The following is a 22,599-nucleotide window of genomic DNA, read 5'->3' on the forward strand; positions in this document are numbered from 1 at the left end:
AGTGCCCCTAATAGCATGGCACGTGTGTCAGGTGTCAAAGAAAATGTACGGCAAGTTCTTGGGGTTCAGCTCTCTGCTCGTTCCCCAGACAGCAGCAGAAATGGCTGTGCTGTTCCTGCTGTGCTTTCTCCTACTCTGCTGGGCACCCCCACCCAACTGAAAGGCTCTCACCTGGGTTATCCGTGAGGCTGCATGGAAGTAGCAGCAAAAGACAAACAAGAGAGAGTTTTGCCTTTCTCCCGAGGCTGAGAAACAAGGTTCAGTGTGTGCTTTTCTCTCTTTCATTTTTCTACTCTTTCTTTTAATGAGATGCACAAAGAAAGGAGGAAAAGCAAATTTAATTATAAAGCTGTGTCTTCCTCCCTTCTCTGCCTTTCCGGCCTGGGAAGTGCAATCATCTCCTCTTTGATGCAAGAATGAATTCAGCAGCATGCATTGTTAAATTATTATTTATTTAAAAAGAAAGGAAATTACTTTCGGTTCAGTGCCAGTTTCTAGCCCAGTGAGGAGAACAGCAAAGGAAGGAAATAAAGCAGCAGCACTTCTGGGGGCAGCAGTGTGTACATGTATACGCACACAGCTCATAGAGGAGTCAGGGCAACTGCACTGGAGGAGTGCCTGTTACATGGACGTGTATCCCCTCTGGCTAGCACGCAGATGCTATGAAAGCAGAGAAAGCAGTGTGTTGTTTAACCCTCTCGAATCCCCATTACGTGCTCAGTTGTACCATTATGGCACCTAGAAAGTAATCCACTGTATTGAATGGTAAGGCCCCAGTTTGCAGCCTTAGAGGGAGAGGCAGAGAGCAGCACAGCAATATATTCAGAGCCAGGCTCCTCCAGTAGCCACAGCCCATCATAGCGGCAGGCTGTGCATGCTATCCATATTTAAAAATAAGCTGAGCACTGGGCGTGCTCTGGGGGACAGGAGCAACCTCCTTTGTACATGTATATTTTTGCACCTTGTGTAGCACAGAGGAATCCTGGCTCGCTGGCTGCTGTTCCTGCCACTTCTGCAGTGTGGATAGCAGGAAATTCAGCAGAGCAGGACCGTCCTCATTTGTCAGAACATCCCGTTTCACTGCAAGCATGGGTCTGAGGGAAGGGTAAGTGCCACTGCCGTGTTTCTCTTGACCCATCATTTCCTTTTTCTGGTTATGAGCCAGCCATCCCCCTGTCCTTGCCGTGCGCTGTTATGAGGGAGGATGAGGCCATACAGGCTTCACTGCCTCCGTCTTACTCTGTTTCTCTGAGCTGTGAGCAGCCTGGGACTTTGTGCAAGGCCTTAATGAGGCCCAAGCAAAGGTTGACTTAAAAAATAACAAAATCCTTTATGATCTGTGCTACAGATGGAGCAACAAATGGATAATAAAAGGGCTGGAGACTGGAGGCAAATCCTCCCCTTAGATTAAGGGGAATTAAGTCCTTTGGGGGATGTGTAATGTATGAGGCTTCATTATTCTTCTTGGGGGAAGCAGCTTATGATCCCTTGGTCAGAGAGATAAAAGGATCATAAACTCAAATGGCTCCACATAGTCCGTGTGACTCAGACGGCACCGGAGAATCTGCTGGAGGTAAGCTAGATACAGCTCAGCCTGTCTTGTGCTGTAAAAGCAGCTCCTGTGACACTGGAAATCACACCCCCAGACTTTAATATCTCCTTAGGGCGTGTGGGTACCCGCTGTCTGTGGGATGGTTGAACCAGGGAGAGGCTCTTCCAGAGGCAAACAAAGGACCCCAGAGGAGACAAGTTCAGCCTTGAGGCCCCCCACATAAGAAGGGCATGGACCTGTTGGAGTGAGCCCAGAGGAGGCCATGAAGATGATCAGAGGCTGGAGCAACTCTGCTGTCAAGGCAGGCTGAGAGTTGGGGTTGTTCAGCCTGGAGCAGAGGCTTACAGCAGCCTTCCAGTACCTAAAGGGGGCCTACAAGAAAGATAGAGAGGGACTTTTTACAAGGGCGTGTAGTGATAGGACAAGGGGTAATAGCTTTTAACTGAAAGAGGGTAGATTTAGATTAGTTGCAAGGAAGAAATTCTTCACTATGAGGGTGCTGAGGCCCTGGCCCAGGCCGCCCAGAGAAGCTGTGCATGCCCCAGCCCTGGAGGTGTTCAAGGCCAGGCTGGACGGGGCTTTGGGCAACCTGGGCTGGTGCGAGGTGTCCCTGCCCATGGCAGGGGGCTTGGACTAGATGATCTTTAAGGTCCCTTCCAATCTAAATCATTCGAGGATTCCAAGTACTGGAAACAAACCCGGGTCAGAAGTCTCCAATGCTTCCTTCACAGTCCCAGTTACTTCCTCTTCTCCAGTCCAAGCATCCTGCCCTCAGCCTCCTGGGCAATCTTTGTCACTGCTCCACTTCATGCCCACCTCTGCTTTCCTCCCGTGACCTTTCCTCCCCCTGACCCACGCCCCCGTCTCTCTTATACCTACTCTTGTCCGAGCCTAATCCACATTGTGATGCCCAAATGCATTTGTTGCCCCTGCTCCCAGCTCCTGAATCCTTTTGATCATTTGATTTATTATTTTTTTGGCAGATTTTCAACTGATTTATAGCGTTCTGAGAGGTCCCAACACATCTTCTATCTTTCCTCAGCTTTGGGAACACTTGCTTAACCTGTAATCAGCATGACTCAAAACAACATCAGTGTCTGTCTCTGGAGCAAAAAGAAATAATGCGCTTTGTTCTGCTGCTTCCTATTCAAAGGTAAATTGCTTTGCTTTTCTCCAAGAGCAGATGCTGACTTCTTTTCTTTACCTCTCTCCCTAATGTCTAACCGATTTGGGAGAAATCACATTCCCTGGTTTTCTTACGGAGTTTGGGGATAAAGAGAAGCATTTTTACTGGAGAACTTGACATATCTCTTACTGGTGAGTTGTAGATCAAAGAAAGACAACGTACCCTCTTGCACTGCTCATGGCACCACACAGGGGAGCGTGAATCTCTGTGCGTCTCTGCGTTTGCTTTCTGTATTCCTACCATGCTGATAGATGGCACGCAGTTACACCTCTGTGTGTGCCCCTGTCCTCTGTATGTGCCGAGCTGTTGTACACACATTTTTCTGGACTTGGGGGAATCTGGGGGCCTTGTCTAAGTATCCTGTATGTTACTGTGACTTCATATGTGCAGATGTCCTTGTGGGTCTCGGGTCACACGTGTGGCTGCACTTCAGGGCAGCAGGTTGGCTCCTGCTGAGGAGTCATGTTTAGGTTACAGTACAAACCCCACTGCCATAGAGGTTGGACTCGATGATCTTGAGGTCTCTTCCAACCTAGACAATTCTGTGATACAGTGAAATGCTGCAGCTTGCTTTCGATTTCTTCAAGTACAGGGCATCATCAGTGGCATCTCCCCAGCAATAAAATGCCTTTGCCATCAAAACCATCCAGTTGTCATACCTGGAAATGATTAATAACTACCACGAAGCTCTGTAACTAGCAAATGGGAAAGCAATCTCTGGTTACTGCTCATATGGCTGGCACCAGAGCACCCTGCCCAGCTGTGTGAAACGTCATTTGTGGCTCTAAAGCAGGTCCACCTGAGTCACTACAAACACCAAAAATATTTGTTGTATCTGTAATATTGTTTTTCTTCTGTAGCTTTGAAGTTCTGAGAAAAGCCAGGTGGATTTTCCACTCTTGGCTCACTCTGCCTCCTTTTTCCTTTGTTTCTCTTTCTGCCTCTGCAAAGATGTCACCATGATGAAGCTCTTGATAGATTCCTGGGTGACTCCCACCCGGTGGTGATGGATTGCTGCTCTGTGCTGCACGCTCCAGCTGTCTCTGCAGTTCAGTCTGCTGGATTGACAGGGCCCATAAATCACTCTGGAAGGCAAAGTGCTCTGAGAGCTCTGTCCCCATCTGTGATGCGCTGATGGGACATAGCCTCACATACCCCACATGCATGTGGGCCTGGCAGAATGGAGTGGCTCTGGATCTCAGAGCTGGCTGCTAGGTGCTCGTGTGCCCCTTTTTGGATTCGAGGAGGCTGGGTGAGAAGGGCTGGGAACATGTTGTCTCTTCTATTGCTGTTTGCTTTCTCTGCAATGCAGTTTTTCACAGAACTGGAAAAGGAAGGAGCTATCACATGGAGGAACATGTAGGGGAGAACTGGAACTGGAACAGTGGATGATAAGGGGCAGGGGGCATGTGCCATGCAGGCAGCTGCAGAGCCTCCTCACTAGTAGGACCAGAAGTTATGGAGAAAAAGCAGGGGAAGGGAAGTGTCTGGATAGTGCTGCTATCTTTTGGTTGGTCCCCACTTGCCTTTTTGGGGGTGGAGTAGAAGGAACTGAAGGGCACAGTGAATAAAGAGCCTTGGGAGAAGAAAAAGGGAATCTCAGCATGACAAGCAAGAAAAGCTGCACGTTAGGCTATCCTGGGATGCAAGAGGCACTTGTTCTTTGCAGGCATCCAGGAATTTGCCAAAGTGTCCATGAGAGCCCGTGCAGCAGTAGTGCTCCATCCCCATGCTGCACGTGCCTCCTGTCCACCACGGGTGTAGCAGAGGCAGCATCGATCATACCTGCAGGCACCCAAACCTCGGCTGTGCAGATCCTACAATTACATCAAGGAAAATCCCCAGTTTATTCACCCCTGGGTCTCATCAGGACAACGACTGCCTCACAAATCTTTGTAACCACCATACTAGCTGTAGCTTTGTGAATCTCCAGAGTGGTCCCAAAAATTGGGGGCTACCATTTTCCACAGGGTGGCAGCAACATGCTTCCATTTTGCTTGCCGAGCAATCCCACTTGGGTGCTTCTCTATCAAGGTTCTGGCTAAGATTAAACCTGAAAAGAGAGATGTTTCTAGGAAGGAGAGGGGGAAATTTGCATTTGCTCCTTGCAGACAGCAAACATCCACAGATGAAGCATCCTGACAACGTTAAGGGACAGCAGGCAGAGCTGGATGCAGGATGTGCCTGCTTCTTTCCAATGCAGCATGAACCTGCCTTCCAGATTAACCCCACTGCTTCGTTCCCCTGTCTCAGGAATTCCTCAGGGTGGACGAGAGAGAGATTTTGTTTCCCAGAGGTTGAAACTGTGAAATGACAGATGAAATTTTTATTATGATGATTTTTAGTTTTGTGTCTGGGTTTGCAACGATGGTGAAAATTCTCAACAAAAATACCTCATGAATATTCAATTACAGTGCCAGCAACACTTTGCAGTCATGGATTATTTATACATGAAATAACCAAAGCTTCATAAATAATAAAATAGCAGCAATCTCCGCTGTGTTTTATGTTCCCCATAGCCAGCACGGGGGCGGGGAGGATGTGTCTTTGTAGCACATTTACATGCTGTATCAGCCCCTTGCAGGCTGGGAGTAGCAAGGAGGACAGAAATAGCAGAACAAAGTGTGAAGGTAAAGGCACCAGAGGTGTGGATGTGCACAGCACAATATGTGCACGAGGAAATGTTTCATTTGCTGTGCTGGTGGGTGCATTTGATGGCAGAGCACAGCATGAGGCTGTGTGGGAGAGGGGCTGCAGCAAGGGGAGAAAACTTAGAGCCAGGGTGTGTTGTCTGGGGGCAAGAGCACTGGGCGCTTGGCTGCCTTTGGCTTGCTGTAGCATGACAGCAGTTATCTATATGCCCATAAATGTAAGGGATGTCCCATAAAGGACTGCAGTAATATCAGGGCATCTTGTTTAAGAAAGCAAGCCCTTGCTTCTCAGATTTTCCCCTAAAAGATCTGTGCTTGGTGGTTTCAGATCATCCAAAAAGCCCCATGCAGAACTAATGGTCCCCTCCTGGGAGAGGCTCAGGTTGGCCTAAGTGGGAATGGGTAAAAGAACAGAGCCCCTGTAGCCACAGCAGCACCCTCTTCAAGTCCTCTCTCGCCTTTAAGCGTGCTTTAATGCCCAGCACAAATCTCTCTCCCTCCCATTTTCCAGCTGAAAGGCTGGCACATGCTATACAACTTGTTAGACAAGTGACCCAGGGGAAAGAAGCATGATTCTGGGCAATGTCGAACGGAGCTCTTCTCCAGCCCAACCCCACCGTTCAATCAATAATAAAACAGGGTAAGACTTATTAGTTGTTTTCCTTAACACCAGACAGCGGTGTGAGCACCTGATCTTTACAGACTCCACCGCTTTCAGGAGAAAGGCTCTTCTGCCCAGGTGCCTTTGCTGGGTATTCAGCAACGAATTAATCCTATGGAGATGAACAGAGGGAACAAAGCCCTCCATTGCCCAGAGTTTTCCCTCCTTTCCTGAAGGTTTATGCTGATGTTCCTCTCTTTACCACTCCCGCTGGGAAGCACTAAATGCCAAATCACTAAAAATGTCGCTGGTTGCTCTGAGGGATGATTCATCACTCCAGTTTGGTGGCAGCATATTTATCCCCCCATGAGCCCACCCGGCAAGAGAAAAGAGATAAATTGCTGTCATCTCTTTTTATGGAACATATAATCAGGTGGTAACATGGAGAGTCGCCTCAGCTCAAAGTCATCCAGGATGAATTATTCATTCATTTAAAATGTGTTAAAACGAAAGGGAAATCTTCTTCCTGATGCAGTATCTCTTCCTGGCGTTGCTGCTGTTGGGCGTTGCTTGAGGAGTCCTGTTCTGATGCGTATCACGAAGCATGGGTGGTTCTGCACTGCTCCCAGGGAAGAAGACAAATGTCCCTGCTCATGGCTCAGGAACAGGATCTCAGGCTCACAGAATCACACAATGAGCGGCTCAAATGTTTCTCAGCATCCTCCTGAGAGCTGGTCAATGGGGCTTGGGGAACACCTCGGCCTTTTGGGGCTGGATCTTTGCACATGGGAGAATTTAAACTCCTGTCTGGGTCCTGACGGCAGGCTTCTCATTTTTATCCCCTAAGAAGATTTGTCCCATGAAACTTGTCCCTGTCACAAAGAAAACCTTCCTATAGTAAGCTCAAGGAGGCCATGGTTCTCAGAGTAAAAAGGCTGAGGTAATTTCTTCTGAAAAACTTTCAGAAGTAGCCATCTGACTATGACTGTGCCTCCGTCCTGCAGCAGCAGGGAGTCTGTGTTTTTAGAGATTGCCTTCTGGCTGCTTGCTAGTCCGTCTTTGAGGACCAGTGATTGTTTAAATGGGATACCTTGAGTTCTGATGCCCTTGGTTTGGATTCCTCAGCTGGAACAGGCCTTCTAATGAGCTTTACTCTTTCACTTGAGACTGTTTTTAGCATTATGTTCAAAAATGTGTGTTTTTTACTCACTGGAAAGTGGCATTTAATGAAAACTTTCCCAAAAAAAGTGTTGTTAGTTGACAAATACAGACTTTTCATGATTTGGAGTATGACTATTATCTGTCTGACTATATGAAATAAATACCAGCTTTTTATATTTAACAAGACAGACATTTTTTTTCAGGTTAAAACTTGTTTTTGTTTGTCTTTGTATTGAAAAATATTGTGATGATTCTGTGAAAAGTTTTGAAAGAACTGAATATCAGCTCTTCCATTTCCCATCTCAGCTAAAAAGGAAGAAGAAAAATGCTCTTGATACAGAGCAAAGTTTTCTGTACCCACTTTCTCCATGTAATCAATTTGATGTTGTTCCTATTCTAGAGGAATCATATTGGGAAGCAGAAGTTGCTGAGAAGGAGAAAGATTTGATACCCAACTCACTGGAAAAGGATGTGCAAAAGGACTTCTGGACATTCCAGTGGGTTTCAGGTAGGAGATGCTACACATAGCACACGTTTCTGGGACTGCATGGTAATTTTTGTGCTGTGCCATGGGGAAAATATCAGTTGATTCCTTCCTGCAACCTAGTATGTCTGTGCAAAAGCATTAGAAAGCCCTTGTAACACCTAGTTCTATCACTGCTTTCCTGCCCTTCAAACCTGTCCTCTTGAGGATCCTTTTACCACGTTAATTAAAGCTCACACAAACACCACGACAGAAGAGGCTGTCAGAGTTCAGAACTGTGAGTGTGTGTCTATGCAATAACAAGACTGGCAGGATGTCTGAAGGGTCCTTGGCACAGTCAGCTGGAACATTTAGGTGTGAGCAGTAAACTATCTAAACTTGGATCCGTCAAGAATACTTGGAAACATCTCCCATCTTTCTTGATGCAGTCTTTGGTCATTGTCAGAAAGCCATAATTGTTTGATTTATTGTTGATTTGTTTTATGTCACCTGCCGGAACAGTTGCAAATTGTGTTTTTTTAGTACAGAGAGAACATGTATTTAAATAATGAGTATTTTTTTTGCATGATCTCAGTGTGCATGAGGTAAAGAAACCCTTCACGAGGAGGGAATGATATGTTCTATCCCTGGTTTGTGAGCGGGGAAATTAAGACATGAAAAACTATACAAGGTGCATGTAAGAAATCTATGTACAGTCCCCTGACATCAGAACTGCTGAAGTCATCCTTCCTTCTCCACATGCTGGAAATTAAGTAACCAGTTATTGATGAAAACTCTGTTTTAATGATCACTTCCTCCCTATACCTTTTTTTTTTTTTTCTTGTTGGGGGGAGGGGAGGATACAGTGGACAGCGGGTAATTCTTTTTCATCTGAGTTTTACTCATTTATGCTCACTTTAAATCCAATAACAACAACCACAAAAAAATTAAATTACTTCCTGCTGAGATTAAGGCCACGTGTCTTATCTCTCCTCTGTCCTAGAGATCTAGGGCAGTTCCCCTTTGCCATACAGGTAAATCAATTTACAAGGCATTTGTAAGATAATGGTGAATGAAGCATGAGCTTGTTATGTCCATGGAGAAATTAGTACTTGAACACTACTGAAAGAAGTAAGGACATAAAAATGAACAAAAAGAAATGAGAAAGGTTATAAACACATTAAGCTGGGCTTCCCTGCTTCAGTGTTTGGACCTGTCTCAGCTATAAATTGTATTGATTATGAAACTTATTGGAGCTACCTGCTGCTATCAATTACTTTCCACTTACTGCTTTCTTTACCTGCTGGGCAGCCAGCAGCCTGACAGAACCGAAGCCCCAAGCCATCGTAACCTGGAGCTCACGAGAACTGTAAAACAGAAGAAACAGTTTTCCACTATTGCACAGGAAAGGAAAACAACCTGCATTTGGTGGGCTGTTTGTGGTGTCAGGAATTGGGATGGGAGAAGCCCGTGAGCCTATGGGATATGAGAATTCCTTCAAAATACTGTAGACTTCTGTGGCAGCCAGTTCTCTGCATTTAGTCCCGTGGAGGAGCTGCCAGTCCAGTCCAGTGCAGTGTGCCTGGGGCTGGATACTGCCTTCAGACCAAGGTGTTGTAAGGTGATGAAATAACTATGTGATAGGAATGAGGTGGAAAATTCCTAAGACAGCATAATTTTCCCGCTTTTCCATACAGTGCTGCAGTGACTCCAGTAATTTGGGGGAAATCTGATCTAACACTATGCATTTTAAGGAGCCATTGTGGTAGAAAAAGGGGGAAAACAACAGAGCCATGAGATCATGAATGCCAGACACCCATCTACTGTTCTGGAGTCTCTTTGTAACTCCCTTTTATCCTCGGCGATGATTCTTCTGCAGCCTACAACTCTTGACCCTTCAGAATCTCTGATGATGTAGGAAAGGGTTGTTATTTTTACTGATTCTTTATAGAGGTCTATAAAAAATTATAAACAATAAAGCAAAGTCTAGATCCTCTTTTCAGAATTCAGACCTCCAGAATTAGAGCAGCCCACAGGATTTTGTTGGCCAGAATCCAATAAAATGAACGGAAATGAACATCCAAGTTGTTGAAAAGGCTTTGAAAATCTCAGCCTAAGTCCTTTAAAGTCCATTTCCTTTCTCACTGCTGTGACTTCAGGTCAGCTTGGGCTCTTGACTTCACTAACTGCTTTAAAACTACCTTGAATTTCTCAGCTCTTTTATCCTGTGGGATTTTTCTTTCTCTGCCTTTCTTTCTTTTTCTTCTTCTGACCCTTCATAAATCTTTTTTTTTTAATTTTTTCTTTTTTCTTTTTCTTTTTTCTTTTTTCTTTTTTATTTTTTTCCCTTCTTACACAAAAACAGCCAGACAGAGGTGCAGGGCATGGGCAATGTGAGGGTGTGCCCCATTCAGAAATATGCCCCTGGCGTGCCCTGCAACCAGATCACCTCAGGCTGTTGTTGGTTCTTGCTGAGCAAAACGAGGCTGAATGACAGCTGCTGAAAGAGCCCTGAAATCTGTAGGACAGTGTTGGGAACCTGTCAGCTCTGTCTGCATGAGGCCCTGAAGTGTAATGCTGTTTGCTTTGGTCCCAATGTTGCACAGTGATGGTTTAGCAGCTGAGGAAGCAGTGAACGTGCTGAAACATTGCCCATTTCAGTGGTGTTTACTGTGAATGTTGCATTATTTCATCTTCTTTTTAAAACCCTGCAGATCTCAGAGGAACAAGATGCCACAGATGGTTTGGTTTGTTCAGAAGTCAATTCCTGTCTTTCACAGGGGCAGTGAAAAGCTTGGACATTTGACCCCGGTGCCACCTACGGTCAGAAGCCTTAAAGTGTGAGCCCTTATTGATGAAAGTGTCCTGTTTGATAAACCAATCTGGTGGGTTATAAAGTGACTTGGCTTTTGAAATCAAGAGCCTTCAGGAAGTTCTAAAACATGCTGGCTGTCAGCAGCCCTTTTAGCTATACATGTATGTATCTAGTGCTCTTGGGTGCCCAGCCACTGATACCTTAAAGATGCAGGAAGATCTGAGCACTTTTCAGAAATGAATCCCTTGAAGGCATTATGTCCGTACGATCCTAAGTTGTTAGTCCTGTTTGAAAACTCTGGCTTTGTGCTGACTGTACAGGTGCTAGTGAGATTTTGGGGGATGCTGGTGGTTAGCACAAACTGAGCTGGAAAATGTGGCATTATCCTTTGTGCCTTGACTGAAGCAGTGCCTCAGCAGGGTACATCTGCAGCGCACTGCTAGCAGGGCTGTGCAATTGCATTCTTGAGCTAGACGACAGAGAATTCAGGATATTTTTACTTTTAGGGCATTGTTTTTAATTTCCTGGGTCATGACCATGTTTCAGTATGGTGCAAAGGAACCTGCAGCCCATCTGAAGTCTGCCGCTATACTTTTAGCCAGATATGACAGCCTTTACTTTTTTCCTGGTCTTCTGTATCATGGACAGAGTTCTTGTGTTGCTTCCTACCCAAGAGACAGCTTCATTTTATTTATGTGAACAAAAAGAGTCTTTTTAATGTAAAAAGCTGAACATGACTATATATTGCAAAGATATTTAGCATGCCAAAAAAAGGGCAATCTTGTTCTAGGGTGGCAAGAATTTATGTTTCACTTGTTAGAGTGCAGTATGAACTCGTTATTTTGATAGTGTACATTTAAGTTATCTTTCTATTTAAATTTGTAACAAATTCACACCCAGATTGGGACATCTCGCAGTAACTGCTCAGCTTTACATCTTCGCATCTTGATAAGTCTTTGTGACAAAGGAGACTGAACTCAGATCTGCATGGTCCGAAATTAATCACTCTTCGTACTTGAGCTAGAGGAATTTGCTGAGGTCCTTAATGAGCAAGACACAGGAAAGGGCTGCAACACAGGTTAGCATCTCCGAGCCTATGCACCAGTGAGCAATGAAATCCTCGTGGAAGAATACACTGGCACATGCACTTGTCTTCTGCCAGTTCATTTGCCTATGCTGTATATCTCTCAACTGCCACATTAAAATTGTAATGCCTGTAACAGGTCCTGAAATTACAGTCATGAGCCACATTCCTTTGACCTTCTCTGTATTCTGCTCAGATTCGCTGCTTCTGCCAATTTAGCCAGCCAGAGAGTAAATAAATGCTTCCCACCTGGCAGGTGCAGAAAGGTTAGATTTGCATAAAGTGGCCAGTGTAAATTTCTCCTGTTTGTTGTCACCTCTTCTCTCCAACTGGGAATTCCAAGGCAGAGATAAATGTCAGCTGGAAATAGCACTTCAGTGTCAGCACTTAATCTCTTCCTGCTATTTCCCTGTAGCCACATTGTGCTGCTCTCTGCCACGTGGACCAGCCAATCACCTCCTACATGAGCGTCTCATTACTGCGCTCTTCTGTTAATGCTTTGCTTACAGTCTTGACTTTCCTCGTATGTTTTCTGTTTGTAAATTGAATTCTCCTCAACTGATAAGTCACTGTGCTGAAATGGTTGTGTAACACAGCCTGCTACTAATTTTATTCCCCAAATAGTTCAGCTTGTCTATGCTGTCTCTTCCTGAGCCTACGCGGATTAAGAATCACATAGATCCTCTCAATATGTTTGTCACACAGCAGACCGTACGTATGACTTACAGATTGCTGTGAGCTCCCAGGCTAAGAATGCAGTTCTGCAAAGCTCTCAGCTGTTCCTGGGGTCACTGATTGCTGCTCACTTACCAACCTTACTGAGGATCCAAGAGAATCCAAGAGTTCTGCATCTTGGGCACTAAAATTTCAGCAGTGCTATTCTGTAGGTGCTTGTCTCTTGCTCAGGTACTGTTGGCTAATGGGGATGCCACTGCCAAAAAGAAAAAGAATCGGATCCTCATGAGTGGATCCAATGTTTCAGATCTTTGAAACTTATTTAAGGGTCTGCTGCTTGTATACGCTCTACATATTATGCTATAATGGTTGAAAAGTCTTTACACCACAAGAGCAGGGACTCCCCAACTCCTGCTTCCCCACTTACTCTGCTTTTAACTCTCTCTGGCTTTTAGTAACACTTAGGAGGGGAGGACTCTATAATCACACTTTTCTCTAGTATCACTTCTCTCTTTTTGATTGTTTCCCTTGATGTTCTAACTGCTCCTGGTGATATACTCCAGCTCTGATTATTTTTCTTCTTCATCTTTTTCATATTTTTCTCATTCACACACACACACAGAAATGCTCCTCCAACCATTAGTCTACAATAAAATTCACAACTGTGAGCTGTAGCTTGTGCTCAACCCTTGTCTTTGTCTGATTTGAACAGTGACCTCTGTTGCTTCAGTTTGTACCGAACTGAGACATGGAACTGTTCTTTGATTTAGCCAGATTCAGAGACAGCAGGTCTACTCACTGGTTCCAATGATACTTAACCAAAACAACAAGGTCCATCTTCCTTCTGCTTTGCCCATGTGCTACAGCAATCCTGCCTTACGAACAGCCACCTGCCTCCCACACTTCCCTGCAGCCTCCGTCTGTTCTCAGTTGAGCCCCCGATTCCTTAAGAGCTGTTTCCTCACTGATCGAAATTGGACTCACCTGTACCCTTGCAATAAATTGTGCAATTGTTTTGGCATTTCTTCAAGAGCACTTTGGCCCCTTCATTTTGCAACGTGATGGAGGATGACATTCTGCTCTCCTTCTATAACGTGTTCAAAATGTGCTGTTTCAGACATCCTCTCCAGTGCTGCTCATGCTGCCTTCAGCAAGAGGGAGGAGATGAACAAAATAGATCAGTAATTTGTTTCTAAATCATCTCCCAAACAAAGCCAGTGCTGAAGGTCACCTATAATGAAGCTGCCAAACAGGTAAAGCCTCACAAGCAAAGAGAAAAAGAAGAAAATGAAAATGAGGTTGGAGATGAGTTCATGGTAATCTGGAAGCAAATTCATGGAGATGCAGGTGCTTGAATTGGAGTCAGGGATGCTAACGGGAAGGTCACAAGAGAGAAATTGCTCATGTGGTGGTTCTCTGTTGTGGTAAGAAGGGCTGCAAGGTCCTTTAGGGGTGCTTAGCCCTAACAGTATGAAAACTATGAGCAGAGCCCCCTGCTCCAAGCTCTTTGGGGGAAGGAAATTATGAGATTAGACCATTGTGACCCTGCCTGCTAGCCTATAAAGTGACTGGGCAGAGATTCAAGTCCTCTGAGAACTGCAGGAGGATTTGTGTGAAAGTGTGCAGCCTTAGTTTGAAGATATCCAATTGCCTGCCATAGCAGAGTATGGAGAAAAGCAGCTCTGTTAGCAGGATGAGGGAAGGAAGGACAAGCAGGGCTCACCCCAACAGACAGCCTTGAGAGCTACAGAAATGTTCAAGAGAGTGGTTGGGGTGGTCTGTCTTTACAGTGACCCTCTGGGGTGCATCATAATAGCAGTTTGCTGGAATCCATGAGAGAAAATGTGATATTTAAAGGGAAAATATTTCCTGGTGGTGTCCCTGGAACGCCCTCCCTCCCTCTTCCTGGAGGATGCAGTTCCCCAGCCCAATGAGAGCATGCTTTTATCTGGGCTCTTGATTCCCAGAGCTCAGGGTGATATTTATACTGGCAGCGATGGGAAGAGGAACAGAAATAGCATACTCGGTGGGTTTTACAGTGCCTGTCATATTTATTGTAGTTCTCTGGAAAAAGACTTTGGGAAAGACAAAGAGGAAGTAAATCTCTTTCTTCTCTGGGGAGGCTGTTTGGACTGTGAGAGATTTCCATGTCTAAGCTCAGAAGGAACTTTTCAAACTGCAAGGCAAGGGAATTGTAGAGCATAAACCGTGGCTTTCAGGGGGTATGCTCAACAATCTCTCTCTATATGTTTATCTCATGGGTGCAGTGCCTTTGGGGAGGGCTTTGGGCCATTGATGATGAAAAGGCATCAGGCATCTCTTCCAGCAGCATTTGACAATTGCTTATCTGTGGGGTAAGAAACAGCACGAGAAACCTGGTACGTTGAGCTAGACTTTTAAGTGTGTTTCAGAGCTACTGGAATGAAGGCTGAGAGCAAGTCTTGAGGGTGTTTTGTCATGGCCTTTTGGGGGAAGATCTCAAATGCCTGTGCTTTGGATGTCACAAAGCCAGCATCCTTGGAGAGCTTATTATCACAGCTCCTTGAACAACTGGCCACTCCCAGAGGGCCACATGTAAAACAATTCAATGAAGAGCTGTCTCAGGCTCTTCTCCATCACACCCCCTGCCTCTTTGTACAGCTTGGACGTGTGGCCTTTGGCTAATGATGCTGTCTGAGGCTCTGAAAGCCCAGGCATGCCCCTAGTGCTCACTACCTGCCTTGTACAGCAGGAGCCTCCACCAGCAGCACCCTCAGGTAAATACCTGGTATGTCTTAAGAACCAAGGGGGTCGATGTGATTGGGAAAATAAACTTCTGGATGCAAAGCCATTTTATGGGGAAAACAGGGCAGGTCATTAGGCCTGACAAAAGTTTTTGATGGACATGTGAACACATTTGTCTTTGAGCACATGCCAACATATATCAGTGGTATACACAGCTGGCACAGGATATCAGGAACTTGTACACGCAGAGAAGTATTCTTGGTGATAAAACTGCCCAGATCTGTGTGAGTGGCACACGTGATGGAAGCTTGGAAATGTTAAAGAAATGATTAATAACTCCTGTGCTGTGCTTCCGTTTTCTGCAGTTACAAGATATGCTGTAGCCAAAAATGTTGGTTTGTTTTCTGGAATTTTCCATCAACACCCCACTGTCCTACCGCTTGGTTTTATCTTTATTTAGGTGTCCCACCTATTACAATGCCTTTGTCGATATCCAAAAAAGCCTAACAATGCTGTGGACAATAAACAAGCCTCGGAGATCCAACTTCTGCACATTCAGATAAGCAGATCTCCCCAAAACATGCTTTCAATGGCAACACTTCGTGATGTCCTGGGGCACAGCAGTGAAAATGGATCTTTTCCAATATTAAAAAAAAATAATAATAACGAAATTTTTCCTGCAGAGTTTTTGTACTAGAAAATCGTGCCCTTGGTTGCAGGCTCAGCTGTTAGACAATGCATCCTGACGTCACGCATCCTGAGCCAAGCTGAGGTCCAGCGTTTCCTGCTAGAACACATAATTGGGCTGGGGAGCAAAGAGCAATTGTGGGATACAAAACCAACTCTCCGCGGGACTCTTTACAAAGATTTTTCGCAGTGGGAGCTGGCCACATTCCCCTGAGCTGCACAGATGCTTGAAAAAGGGGGGCTCGGATTTCCATGGCAACAGGCTGCATTCTGCTGACTCGGGCAGTCTGTCACTCTCCGGATATGTCTGTCACCCCCCAGCGCTCCGAGTCTCAAGGCCAACAATGTGTGATGGACAGGGATTGAAGCGGGACTGTGCTGGGGTCAGGCATCCTGGCCGAGAGGACGCACTGCAAACACGTTTGGGGAGAGGCACTGCAAAGTTACGGTGACACCGCTCAATTCCCCAGTCGGGCTCAGAGGCTGGTTACAATAGGATCTCGCTAGCTGAGCCACTGCCTGGTTACGAGGAAGTTCAAAGGCATCATGTCACAAGATAATTGTGCCCTTTCCTAGTTCCTCTCATCTGAAGTCTTTTATCTAAGTCAGATGGCTCAGTCTCACAGCACCTCTGTGAGGCAGTCACAGGGGAAATGGAGGCAGCCCAAGCAAATCACCGATACAGAAAATGCTGGTGCCAGAGCTAGGAGCAGGATCAAGTTCTCATTTCCTCTGTTCCCCCACCTCATTACAAGGAGCTGTCACCTCTCAAGGAGACTGTAAAGTGGGAGGGATATTCCTGGTTCGAGAATCACTTAAATGAACAATAAACGTTTAACATGCACATCCTCAAAATAGCAGGTAAAAATATTGTAGTGCAATAGAGGACAGTAGCCATGGACAAATCTGTGGAAAGGGAATGGTGTGCTAGGAACTGAGGGTGGCATGGACTGAGGAGTTTTCTCTTTCTGGGTAGGACTGAAGGAGGAGGACGGCGAGGTGCAGGAATGGTGCTGGAAGGCTGAGCGCTAACAGAGAGATGGGAAAGTCCCCGTCTCTCTCGAGTTCATTGTGAGTTCAGTGCGAGCTCAAGGGCTGGCACAAATCTCGTTTCCCATGACCCATGCATTCCCCTAGAGCTGCAGCAAAAATGCGGGTTACGGCTTAAAGAGAGGGTCTGCTGAGAGGGCTGAGCATCACAGGAAGCCAAACCACTGGACACTGGGGAAGAGGGCAGAGAGGCTCTTAAGGGAGGTTGCTGTGATGATCTCTGAGATATCTGCCAAGCTGGGAGCTCTTCTTTTGACTTGAAAGTGAGGATCTTGGTTTTCGGCTGTCACATGCAGCCCTTCCAGCATGGAGCTGGGCTGAGGAACTGAGGGAGAGGAACTTCTATGTGCAAATGGGCATGGAGAGAGCTGCAACCCCTTTGAGAACCAGGTTATCCTTAGGAAACTGGCCTGTAGGGGAGGCTGAGCAGCTGTAGGTTAGCAGGCAGCATTTGCCTCTCTGCACAGAGAACAAGCGTGTTTATGTCTCTAGAGCTCTCCAGAATGTTTATGGCCAAGGAAGGGTGTAAATCTCATCGGATTCAAGTCCTTGGTGGGTAATTATTCCCTCTTTCTTCCTCCCCCACTCCCCACGCCCTTCTGTCCTGGATATGAGACACCATTCACAAGCTATAAATGGATGCAAAGCCATGTGCTTCGTGTTGGAGAGACACTTCATAACCAGGTGAGGCGCAAGGTGGGAGGCAGCTCGACAGTTGCTTCTCCTTCCCACACGTAGTCGGTCCCTGAACTTCCTATCGCGCTCAGCAGTGGGAGGCTCATTTCTTCCATTTTCCCCTAAAATGACTTTTAGCCTATAAAACCTGGAGCAGGGCAGCTGCGTGCTCAGAATCCTAAGGCCCTGGCCCTAAAAGGAGAAGGTGACGGCGTGCAGCGAGGGAGGCCATGCCATGGTAATTCCACATCAGGACTCTGGTTTGGCTTTTGCGGCTTATGAGGCTGTCAAAGCCTCTCACTTAATTACAGCCACAGCAATCAATCTTTCTCCCTGTTCATTATGCTTCCAGCCAGGGTTAGCAGTATTTTTGTTCTTGAGGCCTTGGGAGATTTTTCAGTTCATAAGGAATCAGAGCCAGCCATGGTGACTGGTACAGGCTGTGTTTATACAGCTGCATTCCTGCCCCATGGCTGGAGGCAAAGCGTGGGGCAGTAAAGCTCGGGACATTTGGCAGTGTGAGATCTGGTTCTGTTTTGTGCAGTGAAGCTCCATTGAATAGTTCCTCTGCCTGGAGAGGCATACGGGGCTTTGTATTAACTGGACATGACCAGCTGAGCTGCTAGAGCATTTGCACCGTGGCACTTAGTTGTTCCAAGGCATTATGCCTGGGCTGAGTGTAACATATCAAGTCATTATGGCATTATCTCTTCATTACACACAAAGTGCTGTTGGAGCTCGGGGAGGAGCACAGGGACAAAGATGGAGAGGAGGGAAGCGGTTCATTAGCTGCCCAGAGGAATCAAGCTGAACATCTCTTTCTCAGGCAGGGGCTCTGTCATCACCCACAAAGAATAAGTCTATTAGGAAGGAGGCCTTGGCTCAAGGACGGCGTGTCTATATATACATGTGCTAATACACAAGGAGACCACGTCACCTACACACACTCCTACTCCTAAGCCAGCCAACACACGTACAGGGCAAATGTTGGGTACTCGCATAATGCAAGAGCAAACATCTTCCCCTCCATCACTGCCCATGTACGTTTAGAAACAGGTACCAAAATACACCCCTGTGACTACAAACATGTTCATCTGCTGTACAGGGACTGCTTGCAGCCATGTCCAACACGATTACATCTAACAATCTCGCCTGTGCTAGCTCTCCTATCAGGACGCATGCACAGCAACTGCAATGAGCCTTCTCCCTGTGGGCAGGGAGGTTCTCTCCCCTGTCTTTATTCCTCTGTGCTCACAGCATGCAATTCCAGTGCACTTTGTCCCTTCAGCTGTGAAATCCATTCCTACGCAGACACATTCACCGGCACAAATATATTCTTGTTTTGCACTTCCTTCCAATTTTCCTTTATGCTGGTTTCAGCGAGTTCTGCTGGCTTGCACTGGGACTCCCACAGGTTTCCCCACCGCTGTGCCCTATCAGAGCTGGCCAGAGCTCTCGCAGCAGACATAAAACTGACTGGCAAAGTAAGTTGGCACCAGGGGTGAGCTTTCTGGTGGAAGGTCCACTTTCATGGGTAAGTTCGATGCCAGGAAACATTGCTGCTTCCTGTTATTCTGGATGAAGCAAGGGAAACAAACTCCCAGAGGTCTCTTAGCTCACCTGCCAGCTGCTGGACTTTGTTTGCAGTGACTTTGCAGCACTCCTTATCCCTGCTGCTCTCCCTCTTCAGACATGGATCAGGGGTCCATTAACTTGTTTACTCCATGCTGGCCCCAGCCTCACAGACTTCTTGCCGGACAATATATCAACAAAAAGCATTTGGCAAGATTTATGGGGCTGTTGCTGCCAACTGTGGACTGTGGAAAGTAAAAAATGTCCTTTCTGAGGCAATAAAATATAAAATGGGACCCAATTTCTCTCCAGGGTAGGAATCATTATGTTTGACAATGCTGTAAAACACATGGTGCTACAGCACAGGGGTGAGAGCCAGAGTAAACGCTGCCTTCAGAAACCTCATTCATTGCAAAGCTGGGATGTGTGATTCATTGCAGAAGAAGACAGGAAGAGTCTAGGGTGGAGACAGTCTCCCTTCGGCCTTTCTCTTCTCTGAAAAGGCTGGAAATCCCTCTGTAGGCTTTGCACTGATTTCCTGAACCTGATTTTAAATTCAGTCAGCTAAACTGGAGCAAGTGCTCTGGGTATACACAGCAAGACTGGCTCGCTCCTTGCTTAAATCAGTTTAGCTTAATTGGCTAACAAAATGATTAAACAAACGGAGTTCTGTGAAAGAATTTTCGCTAGTTGAACTGCACCAATTTGAAATTAGGCCTGATAGACCTGAATCCCTCTCTGTGTACCCAAACCAAAGACACTGTCTAGGGGAGAAAATAAGTAACAGCTCTCAGCTGCTTCGTCTGCTTAGGTTTCGTCTGTGCCCATTATTGTGCTGGGCTGTGTACGCTGGGTGTCTCTGGCAACGTTACTGTGGTGAAATGCTAGCTACCACCTTTTGATTGCAGTTATACCATGCCTGTATTTCTAACGTCGGTCTGAGGCAAGGGAAAGAGGAGGTGCTATGTCAGGCAAGAATAGGAAATGAAGCAGAGATGAGAGAGATGTAGCTGTAGGGCTCAGTTGTTCCCCTGGGTGTGCATGGGAAAGAGATGTTCCTGCCAGAAATATAGCACAAACTGCATTGTCTCATCCCCTGTGCACTGTGCTCTGCAGAGCATGTGTGCTCAGCAAAGTTATGTCAGCCTGGTGGGAGAAGCATCTTCTCTGGGTCTTTCTTATATCATGTCAACATTCCCAGTTCTTAATAAAATCAGACTGCCTCGGGGCTGAAAACTCTTGATGTTCAGTTTTAGGAGGGAAGTAATGAAAAGAGAGCCCTCTGAGAGGAACAGAGAGCGTACTGGGCAACTTTGAGATTTCCGTCCTGTTCTCCAGGCTGACTTCCCCTACAGATAGCCTCCTGCTTGCTTTGTGAGCACGTACCTCTGGGCTCTGCAGTAGCGGTGGTGCCCCAGCAGTCGGGTGTTTAGCTGAGCCTGATGCTGCACAACACCTGGCAGATCAGGCAGATGATGTTATACAGGGGACTGGAGATTCAGCGTAGCAAAAGGCAGAGAGATCACCCTAAGCCAAGGCAGCAGGGGTTTTTGGCTTAGAAAGAGCAGAAGACAGAGTACTGCAGTAAGTGGCTTCTCTCACTGCATTTGAGGATGCAGATTTTCACCTGGTGGGGCATGGTGATCACTGACAGCTCCCAATAGCACAACAATAACATTTTGAACAAATGCTACCCTTGGTTAATGGCTTCAGTTACTGCTGCTGACTGGACAAGATTCCTTTGATTGTCAGCTGTGCACACTATTGTTAGATTTTTCCTTCTCCAGCGGCTTCCTTCTTTGATGAATAATTTTCTTTTCTGAGATACTCTTAGATTCTGCTTATCTCTAGTCAAACACTTTCTATCTAACTAGGACATCATTTAAACTAGTACTGATTGTATCAAGTAGCCTGTAGTATGTGAGTCATTATATCCTAATAAAGCTCTGGAATATGGACTGTATGGTCTAAATTCTCACAGGGTCCCAAGCTAAGGCTGGCCTTATTGGAAGAGCCACACGCTCCCTTTCTATCTCACATGATGAACTATTTGGGAATTCTGGTCCATGTGAAGAACTGCCATCCCTGCTACCTCCTCCGCTTGCTTCTCCCTAGCTCCTTCCATAATCTGGGTTTTTACATCGCAGCCACTTTGGTAAACATGCAGAAAGACCAGTGCCCACTGCCTCTAAAGCTGTAGAGCATTTTCACACAGCAACTGGTGCAGAATAGGTAAGTGGATTTTATAAGCACCCTTAATGTCAGGCAGAAGCCATGGTGTGATTACGAGGTGTCAAAGAGAAAGCAAAGTTCCCTTAAAAACGATGGAAAAACAGGAGAAAAAATACATTGAGGGCAGCAGTTTCTCATTTGGACAAAATTGTTTTTAGTGAAGAACCCTCTTATTTCCCCCGCTTCTCTTTATCATCTCCCAACACCGTATCTCCCTCTTCTATCAGAAACCTGCTCCAGGGCTTATTCTTACTGTGCAAGCTTGTCATGTCTGTGTTTAATGAAGTTTAATTATCTTCTGAGATTCAATGAATAATTATAAATCTCTTCAAGATGCAATCACAAGCACTTCATGGTTCATTAACAGTGGAAAATCAATTGTAATGCACGTAATCCCTCTCTCCTGACCAGCCTTCTGCTTGTCCCCACCGTGCACTTTGTTGTTCCTCCTGCAGTGCAACACGGCGGCATACATTACTCTATTTTCCTATGAAGCGAGGTAAGGTTTACCTGGGATAGGGGCAAAGAAAGTGGAGAATGCCCAAAGTGGGAAGTGTGAACTCTAACTGCCTGATGCCTGGGTGCTTTGGAGGTGCCGTGAGCTCCCGACTGGCAGTTCCCCTGGTCTGGAGACTCCCCTCTGAGTGCAGTGGCCTCCTGTTGGGGAATGCCTTCAGCTGTGTTCATATTTTCCATATTTCCTTCCTCTTGATCTGTTCTTCAGTTTGAACTCAACTTACAAATTTCGCTGTTGAAAATCTCCTGAGATGTGGGAGCCTTTGGGCTATTTGAAAAATAAGGACTGAGCATTTACTGAAATGCTGGAGGCTTCAGCCTCAGCAAGGGGAAGCTCTTCAGTGCTATCTTTAACTTTCTAAACTGAAGGCAACGCGTGAATCCAGCTGCACAATGATCCTGGAGCAACCTTTCTAATTTAAACTCTTTAACCTTTCTGCACAATTATAGCTACAAAATGTTACTGAATGCAGAAAATATGCTCGGTTTTTATTTTTTTTTATAAAGGTTAAAAGATTGAAAACTAAAAGAGAAAGGGAGATGGGGAGAGAGGGATGGAAATTAATGCAATTGAATTGCAGCTTCCAGCAGCCCCAGGAGAGCTCTGCAATGAAGATGACATTTCCATACAATTGACATTTCCCGGCTGGAGCAATCCTCTGATTTGCAGCTGCTTGTGTGCGAAGACCATCATGAAGAGGATCATTTAGTTTCTCATATCCATCAAATGGGATTTAATTTTCCCCCATCCCCACATACCCCAGATCTCCTTTTCAGAGCTGGCATGCAAGCTGCGAATTGTCTGCCTCTGCTTCAGCTTCCGTAGGGGTGACCTTTGCCAGACCTCCCACTTTTTCAGCTCTCTGTGGAGTCTTGCAGACGTGAGAACTTGCTTTTTACTGAAAACATGGATTGGATGGCAACAGTGGCTCTCATGATTTCAGCTTCCAGGTTT

The 22,599-nt window shown here is 46.0% G+C and overlaps 1 protein-coding gene across 7 annotated transcripts in view; it reads left to right on the forward strand.

Annotated features, from left to right (window-relative positions):
• Positions 1 to 22,599, forward strand: part of DISP3 (dispatched RND transporter family member 3) — a 136,343-nt gene that overhangs the window by 30,545 nt on the left and 83,199 nt on the right. For 2 of the 7 annotated variants that reach the window (XM_072026903.1, XM_072026906.1), the window contains exons 1-3: positions 973 to 1,105; positions 2,536 to 2,705; positions 7,552 to 7,659. In XM_072026903.1, the coding sequence (XP_071883004.1) occupies positions 7,621 to 7,659 (39 nt within the window). In that variant the 5' untranslated portion in view covers positions 973 to 1,105; positions 2,536 to 2,705; positions 7,552 to 7,620. Of the gene's footprint in view, positions 1 to 970; positions 1,106 to 2,535; positions 2,706 to 7,551; positions 7,660 to 20,855; positions 22,596 to 22,599 lie in introns of those variants that run through there. The other 5 variants (XR_011804640.1, XM_072026904.1, XM_072026905.1 and 2 more) reach the window with 5 other exon arrangements.

Source organism: Anas platyrhynchos, chromosome 22 (assembly GCF_047663525.1).
Source record: "Anas platyrhynchos isolate ZD024472 breed Pekin duck chromosome 22, IASCAAS_PekinDuck_T2T, whole genome shotgun sequence".
Classification (NCBI taxonomy): domain Eukaryota; kingdom Metazoa; phylum Chordata; class Aves; order Anseriformes; family Anatidae; genus Anas; species Anas platyrhynchos.